An 18,679-nucleotide genomic window follows, 5' to 3' on the forward strand; every position below is an offset into this window, starting at 1 on the left:
CCAGCAACTGAACAATCCTGATCGAAAATCGCTTAGAATTACAAATGAGTCTTATCAATAGAATTAAAGTGAGCATAAAATATCAATTCAAATATTTAGAATTGTTATAACTGAGCTTATAACAATTTTATGAGTTCAGTTATTCCAAAATAATAATAATAATAAATAAAAATAAAGATATATGAAAATAAATTAGTATTATCATTATTTAGATAGCACATACTTCAGAATGCAATTCCGTTAGTTTAATCAGAGAGAATATAAACAATAGCTGATTTGTGTTTTGGTATTTGAGAGTAAAAAACTCAGTAAACTAATAACTGCACTCAGAATTTTAAGAGAAAATAATGATAATGTATTCGATGACATGTTTCAATGGTTCTCAATCTTTGTCGAAAAACCACTGTAGAAATCAATAAATTATCACTCAACTAAAATCAATGAAATATGTATAGATTTCTATATATTCAAGGTGAGCATTTAAGTTCAAGATGAACTGAACAGTAGAAAGCAGGTACATGTTTTGCTTATCGAAAGTTATTCTTTTGTTGAATTCATATAAACATTTTTGCATGTGAATCTCACCAAAGCTTAAGGTGGATTAGGGATTATAAAATCTGTAAACGTGATGCTAGATGTCAGGTATGATATTGTTTTTAATCTACCTGGAGGGTTCCTTATAAGTAGTGTGGTCATCTTACACGATTTAAAAATACTAATAATAACGATCGCTCATTTAATAGCATTTCCAAATATCCATGCTTAGAGTGGGAATTGATCCAACAACGTGTTGCTGGAGACGTTATCCGTTAACAAGCCGCCATGGCGTCAGTGTAATGGAATCAATGCCAGTGTGAGTACATGTCGCTATCTGTTCAGAAGGTAGTACAAGACGCTATTTAGAAGGGAATCAAGAGTCAATGTTATGACAATAGTTTCATAGCAGTAGTAGGTAGCTATTGTATAATAAAACTATGATATACGTAGCAAAACGGTTTAATAAATTTGAGAATTTTGCTTAAAGCAGTAAATAACACTTTATGGAAGGTATTTCTTTCTGAAATAAATCTCAAAACTAAGAACAAATCAACTAGCTTTTTCTGACAAATCATTGCATTTTTATATATTTTTTCAAACAAAAACCGTTGTGGTGACATCAACATTCTTAATTACTGAATCATACTTCTAACTGCATTACTTATTGGAAGTACGTAATTTCAAGATTATTCTGGGAATTTTAAATGGAAAGGCAAAGTTGAAAAATGTCTTAATTAATGGATGTTGTCTTTCATATTTTCTTTTTAAATGAATTGATAAAATGCTTAAAAAAATCTATATGACCACGAGTCTTATAATTCTTTCACGAATTGTTTCTCTTAAAATGCCAAATTGGTTTAGTTTACTGTCGCTCATAAATCACAATTATCGTGTTTTGAATTCATCCTGTTGTTTTCTTTGTATTTAGTATGTTGTCCTATTTTGATGAGAATCAGTGCTGAAGCAGCATATATTACTATGTGAAATCTTTTGAAAAAACAAATCACATTTCAGTATTCATTATTTTAAAGTTAATTTAAAAAGTCGTATTTATAATTTTAACCAACAGTGTAACACCGAAGAACATTTCATAATCATGTGAGTATTTAAAAATTTTAACTAATAATATATTTTTCGTTAGTGAAATAAATTACATAAACTTAATTTAGAGAGGTAATTAGTGATATACTTAATAGTTAATTTCATCTGTGAAATACATTAGTTTACCAAAACATTTCGAGTGTTAAGAAGGAAATATAAAGTATGTGGTTTCAACAGAAAAAAATGTTTCTGCCAGTGAGTAAGAATAAGTTCTATGTGACTGAAGTGCTTATTAATTCTCATACATAATTACAATTATTGAAACGTAAACATTTCAAAGAAGAAATGGTTCGTTGCTATATTCTTAAATGTATGACACAGATGGATAGAAAGTTAACACACTCTATATATTTACAGCATTTTGTATTCTATATTATGAAGGCCACTTAAGCTTCTGAGGTCCGGACCAGATCGAAAGAACAGAATCGTTTTCAACTAGTAATCCAGCAAAATCGCTATATTAGCCCAGGTATCTATTACGAATACGCGAATACGAATTACCATATTTGAATGCATATGTATGTTAACGATTAACATCAAACAGATAAAATATTACAAATATTATAATTAACAGTACGGTGTGCATTCTCTGTATTATTTCATTTGGTGTTAACAAGTTCAGTTTAGCTTCGCATGCATTCAACCATAACACGGTTGTTGTCAAATATCTTCAGAGAATCCGTAACTATTACCTATCACATTTTGTCTTTTAGCTATTGTAGTGTAATAATAATAAAGCAAGTGCTTGTAAAACGTGCCAATTCCCCATGAAACTACATGTCACCTCATGTAAATATAATTTCTACACAATTACTTGGTTTTGTTACAACATCTGTTTGGCTCAGATTAATTAAAGGTTGCAGCCATCATGCAACTATTGCCAATATCAGCTTTGTATCAAACTCAGAATCAAAATCTCACTCTTAAGGCAATTGTTTGTTTATTAACAGCAACAATATAGGATTGAGAAATAGGTTGATATTAATTAGTGTCTTCGCAGATATACAGGCTCATGAACGTTTATAAAGGACTTTCAAGTGAACTGAAGGTGACGTAAATGGTCCCACACGAGGATAGACGAGTATTCCTCATCTGGCGAAAATAATAAAAATGAATAAAATAAATATATAAACGCATACTACATATGCAATGTACCGACCTTACAGCATTAGTTGCTTAGACCGTATTTTTTTTATATGACTCCAACCACGAAAGGTGTTTTATTAATCTATAGAATTACAATTGTGCTGTTGGTGGGCTAAGAATTTTTGTATTTTATTAATTATATTTTATTTACTTTTTACATATTTCGGAAACTCTGCTGTAAAGACCAAACATGGAACTTTTTTAAAACCATTTTAGACTACCTGTAAGCAGGGCGGTGGTTACACGCCAGGTCATGAAATTCATCTGTCACCCGAGACAATCACAAACATCCATGCTTACGGCGGGATTCGAACCAGCAGTCCGTTAGTTGGATAACGGATACGCTAACCATTCAGCTATCGTGGCGGCATTAATTCCAACTAATCGAAAGTAAAATAAAGCTGCAGTTTTCCTATTGCTTCATTTTTCCAGTTTTGAGTTTCCTATCCGTAATAGCATATAATATACAATAGAGAGAAAATAAATTTGAACAGTTTTACCTTAGATTGTTTTTTGCTGCAGGCGTGACTCTTGTTTCATTTCAAGAAAAAATGTGAATAATTTATTTTTACGAAAAACAATCTAGGAAAAATTGTACTAAAATGTTATTATATCTTATTCCAATAAGTATTATTATGAACTTATCATTATAATAAGTTATCAGAATTATTTATCGCGTAAGCAATACTTAATTTCTGTGATAAGCACAATTTCGTTTCTTCACAGTTAAGACAAAAATCAATCAACTAAAAATGATCTTTTTCAAAAAAATAAATCATAATATATATTTATTTAAATTGTTTCGAATTAAATTTAAGAAAATTGCAAATTAATCAAACAATACAGCAGAGACCGATGAACATACTTCTGATATTTGAGAATATGTTTAATTTATTATTCAAACACGAAATACGTCCTTAGATCATCCCAATTATAAAGGGAAAGGTTTTATTGTTCTTATGGAATGCTTTCAAAATGGTAGACTGACTTACTAACGTTTTGTTTGTCTCGGATAACATATTATTCTGCTGAATTCAACGCATTTCTCTATGATATATTTAGTAATCTGTATGAATGAAAATGGTATGCGGGTGTTGACATATGCTTAACATCGTTGATTCCTTATTGACACTAGTTTCATTCTAATTCTCGATAACTAGTCATCTCTTGCAAAACCGGAAAAGTACATATCAGATGATTATTTTTAAATGGGATTTTCCTTGAAAGATATCTGTTATATCCATTTAGTAAAAGTACCATTTACAGATATTGAATTTAATATGGATATATATATATATATATATATATAAATGAGAGAGAGAGATACGAAGATACGCGTTCGTGAACATTTGATATTAAATAAGATAGATTAACTAAATATAGAAAGAAAGAGAAAGAGCAGAGAGGAGAAAAGAGGCGTGAAAATTATAAGTTAATAATAGAAATAATTAGGTATATATTTTGAGCAGTGAAAATGTACGTTATCCATTTAATTTATAACAAATAAAATTTATTTCCCCCTAAACATATAAAATGAGCTTTGCACTGTTGCTATGTGGAAAGACTTTTAATGCTGTTGAAATTAATTTAGAAGATGAAAGTCAAATTTATAAATGACTTTTAAATGCTATTTTTGGGCAGGAAACTGCCATCACTACTCTCTTATGTTGTTCATATTCTAATTATATCCTAACATTTAATATGCAGGACGAACAGATAAACGTGACGCGACTCAAAGGACAGCGGGAAACATGAAAGTTACAACTAGCCACCCAGTATATTCAGAAGGTTAGTTATTTACCTAACTATATTAAAACCGTTAATGATATATGCACTAACAATAATGTGGCCAATTACCTTAAAATGACTAATTTTCTTATCTTAGTTAAAGATAACTACTAACAATTAGTCTTTATTTGAGTGGTAAGTCAGCAGTTAGAATTGAAGGAAGTACAGGAAGATGGTTTAATGTTAAATCTGGTGTGAGACAAGGATGTACATTATCCCCTCTGTTATTCATTATCTATATGGATCACATTATGAAGGAAAGTGGTATTAAACATGATATCAAAATTGGAGATGTTAATGTCAGCTCTTTGCTTTATGCGGATGATGTTATACTTCTAAATAAATCCGCTACAAGTCTGCGAGATTCTCTGACTAAATCGAATAGCTGTTGTAATAGATATGGTATGAAGGTCAGCAATAAAAAGACAAAGACAATGAAAATAGGGTGAATCATTGAAAATGTCAACTGTGTTGTGAATGGAGAACCTGTGGAACAAGTAAAACATTTCAGCTATTTAGGCACGATTTTTACTGAAGATGGTAAATTAAATATAGAAATAGACAACAGAATCAGCAAAGCTGGTATGGTGGGAAGTCAATTGAATAAATTCATATGGAATAAGAGAGAAATTAGTCGGAACACTAAATTAGCTGTATACAAGACAGTGTTCAAACCAGTTTTAACTTATGGATCTGAGAGTTGAGTCAGAAGTAAAACACTTGACCAAAGACTAGAGACCACAGATATGAGAGTCCTGAGAAAGATTAGAGGGGTGAACAGATGGCATCAACGGCAATATCATATTAAAAACGAGGATATTAGGAAAGAACTTGACATTGTCAGCATCCAGGAATGCATTAGCAGAGCTAATTTCAGGTGGTATGGTCACTTAAACAGAATGGACGTGGAAAGATTAACAAAACAAGTGTTCTATGCCAGGTTGGCAGCAAAACGACCCAGAGGAAGACCAAGATATAGGTGGATTGATACGGTACAAAATGCCTTAGACGATAGAAATATAAGATCTGATAATGTTGGAGTCTTGACAAGTAACAGACCGATTTGGAGGAAAATTGTAGATAGGAAATTAATAATGAGGTAATTTTTTTCATGTAGTACTATCATATCCTGTATACCCCTTGAGGGTACATGGCAGGAATTTGATGACGACGATGATGATGATGAACTACTAGCAAATAGTAGTACACCAATTTCGTTTAAGTGTATTTTGATAATATCCACCTATCCATCCAATTGTCGTCCCTTAATAAGGGGTTTTAGGCAATTAAATGCAGCTGACTTGCCATTCCTATGCTACATCCCTTTAAGGGTAAGTATTTTATGCCTGTAGATATGTGTTTTCATATGGTCGATTTGCTTTTTGAAGGTTTTCCTCTCGAGTTTCCTGGATGAACAAACCTTCCTTGTTAACTTGTTAACTCACCTTCAGTTGAAAAGTCCTTATAAATGTTCTTCGCGTCCTTGCTGCATTCGAACCCAGATATTTCAAATAAAGGGTTTCGTCTATGCTGACTGAACTACAGAGCATCATTTGATAATATATTTACCCATTATTATGGAATCATTATTATCCCTGTAATCAAAAACAAGTTTGTCATGTGTATATTGATGATATAATGCAAATAATGAATTGCATTGCCAAATATTAGTTTATAAATTTTCATTGCAAATCCCACTGCTGAGAATCAAAATTTATAAAATTATTACTAATCCTAATAGAACTGATAATGAAAACGTTGGCATCATAGCGTCAAAAGAATAAAGTGATCCTATTAGTAATCCATTTTAAAAGTTGGCTTCGAAAATATTTTCTTCTAGAAAGATATATCAAAATATCTTATTTTTGATAATTATTTAAATATAAGGGCAATATAATAATCATATAAGTAGGAAGGCAACCATAAATGTGTATACGAAAGGTAAATTTTCAAGTTTTAAGTGATATGAACTCCCGACATTTCCACAAGAGCTATATTTAAATAGAAACGCTCCCTCTTTCCCACAAACAATGCAGTTCTTATAACAGCTTTAGCGAGCACAGTAATTATTGTTTTAACGACAAAAGTATCAGTGTAACGTAGAGAGAGACTCTTTTTATAAAACATTTTTGATATAATTATAGATACACAAACTGTCCCATCAAGACAAACTGCTCAAATATTTTTGGCATATACCCGCGGAGAAAATCTCAGTATTACCAGTTTATTTTATTATGAACCGAATTACTTTGCCAAGACATATCTTCTATTCACCGTTTGCAAGGGAAACTCAGTAAGTTAGAAACAAAAACAGAACAAAAAAATTGAACGTGAATGGTTCTCAGTATGTATCACTATATAGTAGCACAGGAATTCTAGGAATAATAGTGCATGTAGTACACGGGTATGTCCATGTTTTTATACCTGTTTCCAGGAATCTAAAATGAAGATCGTGTTCGAGTAGTGCATGACTGTTGAACGTGTTTCTTAGGAACAAAAATGACTTTCTGTCAAGGATATTCATACAGAAATATATCTTGTTTATGGCGAGAAATATTTGGAATGACAAGCAATAAGTCCAAGGTTACGCCATCAGCAGGGAATATTATGCGTACGGATTTTTCAGATTCCCGGGAAAAACTATTCGTCCATTTTCAAACGCATAGTAAAAATGCGAATGCCCCATCGTACTGCAAAATTTTATTGAAACTTTGTGGTACAATTTGCTGACAATGTCCAGGCCTACTGACAAGAGGAGTGTTGCTTCTCCATAACACCACGAGACTTCACACGAATAGGAAGCACCTTGAAGGGAATTCCAGAACTTCAATGTACTCCTTCAACAACCACCTTATTGCTCCCACCGGATCTCAGGCTGTTTTCATCTGTTTGACCCTCTTAAATAGTAGCTGTGTGGCAAACATTTTGATGATGATCAAGAGGATGAAAATGAGTATTTTTCCTAGATTCGTATTTCACTTGTTTTACTTTTTATAACAATTTATAACTTTATTGTTGACTTTCAGTCGTAGGTGACGAAAAAGAAAGATGCATATGCTGTACATCATAAACTGGTGTCGCTGACAACCATCACAAATATCAGTTAACTGTTCAATTTCTCTGGGAGATTTTGCATATTTCAATTCCTTAAAAGGTAAAACGTTTTCGTTGTTTAATTCTTCCGATAGTTCATGCCTATGGCTCTATAAATTTAGTGAGAATTTTACTGGTCTATATTGACTGCACACGAGTAGGGGAGCATCTTCTTGGAAGAAAGCATCAGTGTAAAGTTTCACGTATATTGTGGTGAAAATATAAGAGGTTGCTTAGAAATATCTTCATTGCCAGATAAGTTTTCAAGAGTCTATTCATAAATATTACTAACAATATTTTGTTGAAATAAAATGTTTCATAACAAGATCCCTAAATTAACATTAGTCCACAATATAGCCAATTGTTGAGTTTAGTGGATAGCATATTCTGGTTTCTAACTTACAGATAGCAAATTCTAAATCCACTTTGGCATCAATGTTTGAGAATGTTTTGAGGTGAGAGATAATATTTCATTGTCTGGCGGGAAATAACCACCACAATGCTGTTTAGAGGATAGCAGTGGCTTCAAAAAAAATCCAGTTCCTTCTCTAGATTAGGATATCAGGAGTATTTATCCCACAGCATTAAATACATCATAGGTTTAAAAGCTTCGTAAGTGAGAGTGGCATTTAAGTATCGAATAAATTCATTTTCACAACTTAAGTATCACTAAACTAACAAATAATGAATTTACTGAGTTTTTAAAAGAAAAGTGGGAATGATATATACGTTACTCATAACTTCCCACTCAAATCATTTACAAGTGTTTTTCAGAGCCGTAAATAAGGAATAGCCTTATTTCGGGCTTTCTGACATATGTGGAATTTTAAAGCTAATCACATGATCAAAACGTTCCCGCAGCTTTCTCTTCTAACCACATATGGTACATTCTTCCCTTCGGCATGCGATCCTTCTCCAAACAGTGCATGATATTCAGAGAGGAGTTCAACTCTGTATTGTTGTCCGAACTTTTAATTTCTGTGCTCGCTACAGCAATATGTTTTTTTTATCTTGACAGAAACTGCGCTTTAATTAAGATATTTTCAAAATTATATTTTATGAACTGAAATGAAAAGAGAGTTCATTCTTATTTCTGAACGAAGATATTGATATCCCTTCTTATCCAAAACATCTTGAAATTTCGCACTTCTTCGAATTCCATACTCATATGTTTTTACAGGATTTATTTTCGGAATTATTTCTTTTCAGTGTTCCTTTCTCTCTCTCTCATCAGTTATGGGATTACTTGAGATTAAAAACTTCTCTGTTATGAAGTATATGCTTAATCAGAATGTATTATATCGTTAATCCGGGTAATAAAGAGAATAGCTATGAATTTTGCATTGGGTGTTCTCTTCTGCGGTTATTTGTTCTTAAATTCTCAAGAACAAGTTTTTTTTTTTCAAATGTATGAATCAGTTTTTCAAACATCAAACACTTCTGGATAATGCAGTTCTCAATATTATGACAATTTCTACAGAACAGATCTGTCTGTTCCTGCACAACAATATACAATGTGTAATATCGCAGTTATGATTGCGACATCATGCAAGAAATTATGTGAAAAAAAAATCAGCTTTGACACTATGGAAGTGCTCCAAACCACTACCTCCAGCAATTGTGTATCGAAGATCATACTATAAGAAGAATTGTCCAAAATGCCTAACCTATATTACGACAGACTAGAGGAGAACATATTATCCACAAAGACGCGAAGTTTGACTCAGTTGAGATTGAATCAAAGAGGAGACCTACTTGCTATTAGGACGTGTGAAATTTGTTTAATTTTCACATAATCGAAATATAATCGTTTTCCAATTTTTATTTTAGAATAACTGTATATGAGCATAAATCTAAGTATACATCTATTCAATTAATTCATTTAATTGAGATATTTTCATTCAGAATAACTGAAAATTCTCAAAGAATTCATTTTTGCCATAAGAAAAGTTGTCATATTTAATACTTAGGACTTGCTCCTCGAACCTGTTGAATACTATGTTTAGAATAAGGAAGTATTAATCCAGATTTACTTGTTTTATTTATTTGGACGAAATCTTGTATTAATTATGACTGCAAATAAACTTATTTTCTTCACGTATTATTCTGTTTATAAATAGATAACTTTCTTTTACCTTAGAAGTATTGTTAATTAAGTACATCAAAGGAAGAAAGAAAGTTAATTTCGTTCACTTTTTAATAGTACACAGCACCTCCTTAGCACAGTTTTCAAATGTTTTAAGAATGGAAGTTTTTAGGGTGTTTTTTATCCTACAAAACGGACCGACTGAGAACACATTAGAAGAAAACGTGAAATTGTGGATTCATATTATTAATTATTTCGGTCGAAATTCAAAATAATCCAAGTAAAATAATCATTCAATGATATAAGTAAGGAAGAAAGTTTTATGTCGTATTGAGGAACATCCCTTCCTTTATTCTGAAAGTGAGAAATGTGGTGGAAACTCAGTTAAGTAAGAGTCATCATGTGTTGCCATTGTTTTTCAAATTTCCTGATATAGCTGTACAGGTTTAAACTATCTTAGCTATTACAATGTGAATTGTTATTCAACAGAAGTACTCGTCAACCTAACAGAATACAGTGTTTATTACTTATTTTTTCCATTTGGCACTGACTGGCTATTTATGTGTTTTAAGCCAAGTTTTTATCTGCTTAGAGGGGAGAACCAAAAGTTCAGAGGGTTAATAAAAAACTGCTCTTCAGCGTGAGATCTACTAACTGACTTTCAACTGAAAAGTTTTATACCAGAAGAAGTGAAGGCGATAATCAGAGTATAAACTCACAAATGTAGCGATTTTCTATTCTGTGCATATCAGCAATATTATCTGCCTTCCCAATTACTGAAACTGTAGAGGTTTATTTTATCATCAAGCTGAGAAAAGTATTATCCTTATACTTGTATTATGTTCTTTGTAACTGAATACTTACCATATTACTGGGAAATTTCTTTTCAACTTTCGCTTTTATAGTTGAACTAATTTCCTATTAATATTATACTTATAATATCTTAATAACTTCATTTGAATTAGCACGCCACATTCAAGTTTATTTCTATTTACAGGAGAAAAACCTGCAGCGATGCAGCATGGACGACAAACGAATTTAGCGGAAAGGACACTTTCTTCAAAACTAGGTACAGTGATTTTATTTTTTTTCCTAGTGCACTGGAAATTCCATGTTATACACAGATAGCTGTGCCTTGGATAGTGATGAGAGCTACATAATAACCTATTCTACGAGAAGATTAACAAATTCCAACAGAATAGTGACAACATCCAAGAAAGTGATGTGATATCGTCAAATTACCGGCCTGAACACCGCGTGTTCAAATAATTTGTACCAGCTTAGGCCGACTGTTGTGTAGCATTCAACATGTAATCGGAAGCATTTATCCTAAGATCTTGAACGCCAGGCATTGCTGTTGCTGCTTCTTCGACATGATGTGAAATCCAAACGCTTAAAAGATCGAAACATTTAAGCCACCCAAGCGAATGATTCTGAAAACGGTTTTGAAATGATAGAGGTCACAACTTCCCGTTGTTTCTACCTGACGTTTTTTGAAAAGCCTAAACTAGCATGAAATTTGATTAACTGTGTTCTAGAAATGATGGAAAACACTTTTCTTTTCTGTCATAGTAGATATAATATGGTGTTTGTTATTGTACAAGGTATAAAGTACTACACATAAGCATATGCTGACCAATATATCATGAAATTTTCCACAGAAGCCAACCAAATACTTAAACTGCTCATTGCCCAATTCATTGTAAATGCGTCACAAACTGCAAACGTTATAAAAATGTGGATAAAAGAATAGATACTTTATAACATTCATAGACCGTCTATATTAGGTTTATGTTAATTATTATATTTCATTTAGATGTGAATACTAATGATGTTGATGTAAAATAGACGAGAGATCTTCACCATCTTCCAGCAGTACACGGTGTAACATATCTTTCAAGAAAATTAAAAGAAAAGGCTAAAAGAAAACACCATGATGCAAGACTATCATTCAAATGCAGATCGAATGATAATGAGATAGATCGCGCAAAGAAGAAAGAGAGGAAGTGAGATGATGCTGTCATTCTTCGATCACTGATGGAAAAAAGAGAGGGTTTTTTTGGTATATTTTTATGTAAGCCCACATAATTTCTTTTATTACCTAATAAATTGGTCTAAAACCATTTTCTTTTGATTGAGATTTCTGTTTTCTACAGATGATATTATTTCTCATCTATGTTCAAAAAAAAGAAAGAAAAATGTATATGTATCTATAGAGAAGTTTGTTAATAAAAGATGTAAAGTACTTCTCAGTGTGAAATTTATAAGATTTCATTTGAAAATTATTTGGCGTATGCTTTATAAAATTTCACATGTTTATGTATATTGTATGTACAGTAACTATCTATTTTTCACTGTTTCCTTCAAACTATGGAATGTGTGTATTAAAATACATTTTTAACATTTAATTTTCTGAATTCTAAAGAAACAGGGTAAAATAAATCACAGTAATAATAATATTTTGTTAAAATAGTAACTGGTCATTATACGAAATTTTCCTTTCGATTTAATTTTCTCCCTTCCCCAGATTCTTTATCAAAGGAGAGCTTCAGCACATTCATTTGAATTAAGTCAGTACATAACAAGCCAAACAAGCATAAACAGGATATTTCAAGTCACAGATTGGACAAATATTTATAAATAATTGATTTTAACATAACATAAATGCAAGTAAGCGTACGTCGCATTTATTCGACTACATATATCTTGAATAGCTTCAATGAAAACACGTTTCTTGTTCTGATGGTATCCAAACATGCTAGAAACTTTTATACTAATCCTAAGTCAGATCCACAGTTTTTCCTGTACTTCCTGCAACTACCTCTCAGCAAGAAGGCAAGCGTATCTTCATAAACAGAGATAACGTCCGGACATCAAAGTATCTTCCTTTATGTTCACCTCAGTCCTCTCAGTAACAATAGAGAAGATGAGGGAGTTGCAAAGGAATTGAAAAATTCTTCTTAACTTGAAGGCCAACAGCAAGCAAAACGGAATCCTGCACCTTCAATCCACAACAGAGATTGCATCTCACATCGCCCAACTCTTCCTATAAGCCACAGAAAGGTTTTGAAAATCCTCTTAACATTAACAAGGTATATCAGTAGGGTGTAGCAAAATAGAGGGTTTCTCTTACATATCACATCTTGTCTTTCAGTTTCCTTTTTTAATGTTGAAGTTTCCCAATGTCTGTAATTTCATCGATATTCTTGTATAGACACTTTCATTGAACGTAAAGCCGACCACTGATAATTTTACTGATGATAGGAAACTCAATTCTCTACATTTATCTGACAAAGATTGCAGTGCAGCAACATTCTTAGCTTTACGATCTCTCACAATAAGGTATTAATTATGCAAAAATACAAATATACAAACCTTTCGCATTTGCCAGGGTGATTAGTACAGCCACATTAACTTCAATACTACTTAAATACGCTGCCTGTTTCTTTTGTACAAAAAAGAAAGAACATGGTTTGGATAGCAGAGAATAGTAACATTGAATGGTAAAAGATAAATTTCATGATAAGCATGAAGGAAAATTCATTTAGCTGTTTGGCGACACCTTTCTCAAACAGTTTGTGAAAGGAGGAACTCGAGGTCAAAAAGTGTAAATTTGATTTGATCCAACAACAGAAGGATGGAGTGTCTGTTACGAATATGACTATTTTCCCATGCAAAACCGAATCCTACATGATTTGATAACAGTGATCATATTATACTGTCCTAATAAATAACTAGAGATATTCCAGTGAAATCAGGTTATATGCTGACCTAAAAAGCTGGAAGTTATGACCAACTCAAAAGAATACTATCTTTGGTCCAGTGGTATCAGTTAATGAATGGGAGAGATATCAGCACTGCAGGGTAACTTTGAAAAGGTGCTTAAATGACGCAGTATCTAAATATACCACTAGAGTTTGAAAAAGAAATAGGGTGGAAGTGAAATGTATGTGCAAAGTTATTAAGTAAGAAATCCAAAACACGAAGATTATGTGAAAGGAATATCGTGAGAATAACAGCGAGAGGGTTATAAAATATATACAGTGCAGACCAGAAAACAAAGGAGTATTTTACAGAAAGTTAAATAAGTATGAAAAAAAAATTAACTATGCAGATAAAGGAAAACCAAAAGAATTCTATTGTTATACTGCAAGTAAACAGAAAAAAAAAGAAGAACGAAGAAATTAATGTGGAAGAATAACTTTAGTGAAAGTAAATAGTGCCCTTGCGTCAGAAGTAGATATTCATTCCTCTAAAATCTATCATTCTGGTGTATGAAACATGGTGAGCAGGTCTGTACTTTGCGAAGAACAGCGTGCCTTTACCAAAGGGAGGTCATATATGAATGCTGAATTGGATAAAGGGTATGGATACTACATGAAAAGCTGTTGCATAAACTGGAGATTATGAAATTATAATATACACTATTGAATTGAACTTATGGGTGGCTGACGGACAAGTATCAGAAAACTGTATATTGGGGGGAAGGTGAATCTGCCAGATTTAAGGTGATGAGTGGTCTATTACAGGGATAAGTCTTAGCATTATTGTTCTTTAATCTATATCTTAATATTATTGGGAAGAATATGACAGAAGATGTTCAACTGTTCGGTGATGATGCAAAAATAGGCAGGACAATCACGGTGTGCTACTGATATACAGCAGTTATTTCCAATGCGCAGTTTCAGCCTTTTCTAACTTTCAATAGACTCAAACTCTGAGCAAATGATAAAAAGTTTCAGTTCAGTGTTAGTTTGTATGTATGTATGTGTAAAGTTATGCACTTTGTCGTGATGAGAGTTTCAATGCATATTATGTTGGCGGAATTATGTTACGAGAAACACATGAAGCAAGGGATCTATGATGCATAGGAGTTTGAAGTTTGAAGCGACACATGAGGAAAAACTGCAAATATGACTCAGAGAATAATTGTGATATTGAAGTGATTATTGATATGTTAGGCTAGGGAAGTCAGTTTATCTCTCAACAAGGCCACGATAGGACCGTATCTGGATTTATGCGCGGAGATTTGGTTACCTCGGTCTAGAGGAGATAAAGAAATGTGGAAAAGGTACAAAGATGAGTAACAAAAATGATGTTAGCATTATGGAATGTATTTAAGAAGACAGATTAAGAATAGAAAGAACAGAAAGTGGGATAGTACGTCAAAGTCTATAAACTTCTAAAAAGTTGTTAGAGGATATCAGCTGATGAATTTTTTTTTCATTATATGGATGGTGGGGAGAGGACAAGTGGGCATCCGTGGAAGTTAACTTTGAAAGTAGTGAAAAATGGGGTGAGAGGTAGATTTTTATTATTTTATTTTAAGATTTATCTGAAACTTCTAGATAATAATAATAATAATAATAATAATAATAATAATAATAATAATAATAATAATAATAATAATAATAATAATAATAATTTTTTTTTTTTTTATAACATTTTATTATGTCTCAGTATAAATTACATACAATAATAATATTTACAATATTTACAATAAGGTTTATACAGAATTTTTGAATTTAGAATATAATAGTAATAATTTTTTTTTTTTTTATAAACGACTTATTTGTTTTTGTTTTTACAATGAAAATGATAAGGTTTACTATCACACAGAGTATCTGCACACACACAATGAAAAACATATTATCTTTTCTGTACAGTACGAAAATTTGATATACAAAATGCAGTGTACATTTTATAAATATGAGTATAGATTTTTTTTTAAACTAGCTAAATATGGATTGGCATCAATGTGCACACAATTCACGATACAATGCAGTAATGCAGCATACACTCACAATTCAATAGTAATAATAATACTTTTTTTTTTTTACATTTCATTATGTCTCAGTATAAGTTACATACAATACTAATATTTACAGTATTTACAATAAGGATTATATACATTTTTTTTTTTTTTCATGTCTCAGATGAATTGCATACATAGTTGCTATAGTAATTATATGTATATAATATTTATAACGCATTACAAGTGTGTATAACAGATACCTGCAAGTTAGTAATTTTCTTCCTCGAAGCTTAGCAGAGCTTATCTGAGGAAGATAATAGATGACAGAGGGTGGTGGTTTTATGGTTGTGTTCCTATAGTGGTCACAAGCCAGGTGTTGATTTTACTGTTTGTTGGTACATGCTTGAAAGACTTCGACTGCTATTACAGTTTAACTTTTTTTTTTTTTTTTTTTTTTTGTGAAAATAGGGTTGGATTTAGACATGGTGTGTTTGTTGCTTTGTGTTCTTGTAGTGATAGTTTTTGGAGAGGGGGGTTGTCATAGGTTTTTGTGTGTGTGTGTGTGTGTGTGTGTGTGTGTGGTGGGGGAGAGAGAAACAGGAATTGCTCTAATTTTCATTCTCGCTATAATATTTATATAGTGCCTCTTTCAGCTCTCTGTATGTTCCTAGGTTTCTGTTGTCGAACGGCAGTTTGTTTATCATGTCAGGTACGTAGAAGTTTCGGGTGGCTTTGCCGTGCTGATTGTTGTACTTATATGTTATGTAGTTTGTTGACTGTGGTCTTGTTATTTGATATGTTGTTCTGGTTACTCTATATGTTGGACTGTAGTAGTGTTTTAACATGACTGTGTAGTGGCGTAATTGTTTCACCTTAAATATTTTGTGTTTTGTCCGTGCTTCGTGCATAAGAGTGGGTTGTTCCCAGAATATCAGTTTTATCATTTTATCTTGCAACCATTGTAGCCTGTTAAGTCTGTAGTCTGCGCAGAATGCGTATGATGTGATTGCATATCTTAAAATGTTTTCACATAATGCTTTATAGATTAGTATTTTTATGTGGGTTGGGGCAATGTCTTTTAATCTGTATAGTTTGCTTGCTATTATCCTAAGCTTGGTATGTAGGTAGTTTGTATGGCTATTCCAACTTTGATCTGCATCGAAGTGAAGTCCAAGGTAGCGTGTTGTTTTCACCTGTGTGATGGTTGTGATTTTAGGTTCTGCACTTTGTGTATAGGAGGATGAATGTTTGATAGTGAGATATTTTGTTTCTATGGGCAGGGTTTGGGGGTTTTTGAATATCATTAGCTTTGTTTTTCCAGGGTTTATATATATGCCGTTTTCGGTTAACCAGTTAGTGATTTGATTGATGTCGTGTTGCATATTTTTGTAAGCGATTTTTGCAGTGTTGTGAATGGATACTATGGCAGTGTCGTCTGCATACTGGAAGATTTTACTTTTTAGGGGGAGTTGGCTTATGTCGTGTGTGTATATGTTAAATAGAATGGGAGATAGGACAGCTCCTTGCGGTACTCCACAGGTTACTTGTACCTCTTTGCTGTGTGCTGATCCTATACGTGTGATGTGCTTTCTGTTTTTCGTGTATGCTTTAAACCACTGGAGTAGACGACCTCCAATTCCGATATGGGTAAGTTTCGTTAACAAGGTTTTATGTGTTAGTGTGTCAAATGCTTTTGTTAGGTCAATGAATACCACTAATGTTATTCTGTTTTTATCCAATGCAGAGTTTATTAGATCTGTGAAATCTTCCAGGAGTGTTGCTGTTCCTTTATTTTTTTGAAAGCCATATTGTGTTTTGGGTATGATTTGAAATTTTTCAACGTATGTGGAGAGTTTCTGATGTACAATGCGCTCCATGATTTGGTTGATTACAGGCAGCGTGGCGATAGGTCTGTAATTACTCATTATGTTTCTTTTTCCCTGTTTGTGTATGGGTGTGATTAGTGCAGTCTTCAGTGTTTCAGGTATGTGTCCCGTTTCGAAGATTTTATTTAACAGTTTTTGTATAACTGGGAGTAGGTCGGTTGAGTGTTTCTTGATGTCTTTTGGTCTGATTCCGTCTATCCCCGGTCCTTTGTTAGGATTAATTTGTTGAATTGCCAGTGATAGTTCTTCTTTTGTTACTGTGGGGAACCACATCGACTGGGTTGCTCGTGGACCTAGTGGAGAATGTTCGTGTGTGTGAGGAAAGGTTGTTTCTTGTAGCTTTTGGACAGAGTTCACGAAGTGCTGATTAAAGTTGTTTGCCAACTGTTTGAGGGATTTGGGGTGTCGCAGGCAAAGCTGTGTTTTATTGTTTCTGTGGCAGTGGTTCTGTGTATATTGTCCAGCATTTCATTAATCAGGTGCCAGGTTTCCTTTATGTCGTTCTGTGCTGTTGTTAATTTGTTGCTGTAATAGTTTCGTTTTGCCGTTCGAATCTGGGTTGTTAGGAGATTCCGTTTTCTTTTGTATTCAGTTTTTAAAGCGATATTGTTCGGTGACTTCTTAAGTTGTTTCCATAGGGCATCTTTTCTATGTATGTCTGTTAGTATGTTGTCTGTTATCCATGGATTTTGTTTCGTTTGGGGGCGTATTTTTATTTTTGTTAATGCTTTGTTGTATATTTTGTTAAATGCAAGTTTAAGATTATTATATACAGCTTCAGCAGAGTCTAAAGATGCTATCTGCATCCAGTCTGTTTTTCTGATTTCATCGTTCACTATTGCTTCGTTTACAATGCTATGATACTGTTTTGTAGTCTCAGTGATTTTTATGGGTTCTGGTTCAGTGTGTAACTGCAATGCTGTGAAATAATGGTCTGCTAGTTTGCATGTTATGACGGCTGCTGTGTGGCTGTTTGGAGGGGCCCTTATATTTATATGATCAATGCAGGTTGAGGTTGTTGTGTTTCCGACTATCTCTTCTCGTGTTTACGACTGTATGGATGGGGTTATGTTGTATGCCGATAATAGGTCTAGGTATTGTTCTGTGTTGTTATTTATGTTCCTAATGTTTATATTAATGTCTCCTATTATTATCAAATATTTTGAGATGCCTACTTTCGTGGCTGAAAGCCATCTGTTTAGTTCTTCTAGGAATTTTGTGGTGCTTAGGTTGGGTGGTCTGTATATTGCGTTTAATATCACGGAGTTTTCTTGTTTGATGTTTTTA

At 32.8% G+C, this 18,679-nt stretch overlaps 1 protein-coding gene across 4 annotated transcripts in view; it reads left to right on the forward strand.

Moving 5' to 3' along the window:
• LOC150098182 (neural cell adhesion molecule L1-like) overlaps nt 1-11,996 on the forward strand; it is a 302,417-nt gene extending 290,421 nt beyond the window's left edge. For 3 of the 4 annotated variants that reach the window (XM_090406068.1, XM_090406071.1, XM_090406069.1), the window contains 2 exons: nt 4,492-4,572; nt 10,749-11,996. In XM_090406068.1, the coding sequence (XP_090262194.1) occupies nt 4,492-4,572; nt 10,749-10,879 (212 nt within the window). In that variant the 3' untranslated portion in view covers nt 10,880-11,996. The remainder of the gene's footprint in view (nt 1-4,491; nt 4,573-10,748) is intronic. The other variant, XM_090406070.1, reaches the window with a different exon arrangement.
• The last annotated feature ends 6,683 nt before the right edge of the window (nt 11,997-18,679 follow it).

The sequence above is a fragment of the Typopeltis vanoorti genome, chromosome 16, assembly GCF_054136105.1.
Source record: "Typopeltis vanoorti isolate ZY-2024b chromosome 16, IOZ_Tvanoo_1.0, whole genome shotgun sequence".
Taxonomy (NCBI): Eukaryota; Metazoa; Arthropoda; class Arachnida; order Uropygi; family Thelyphonidae; genus Typopeltis; species Typopeltis vanoorti.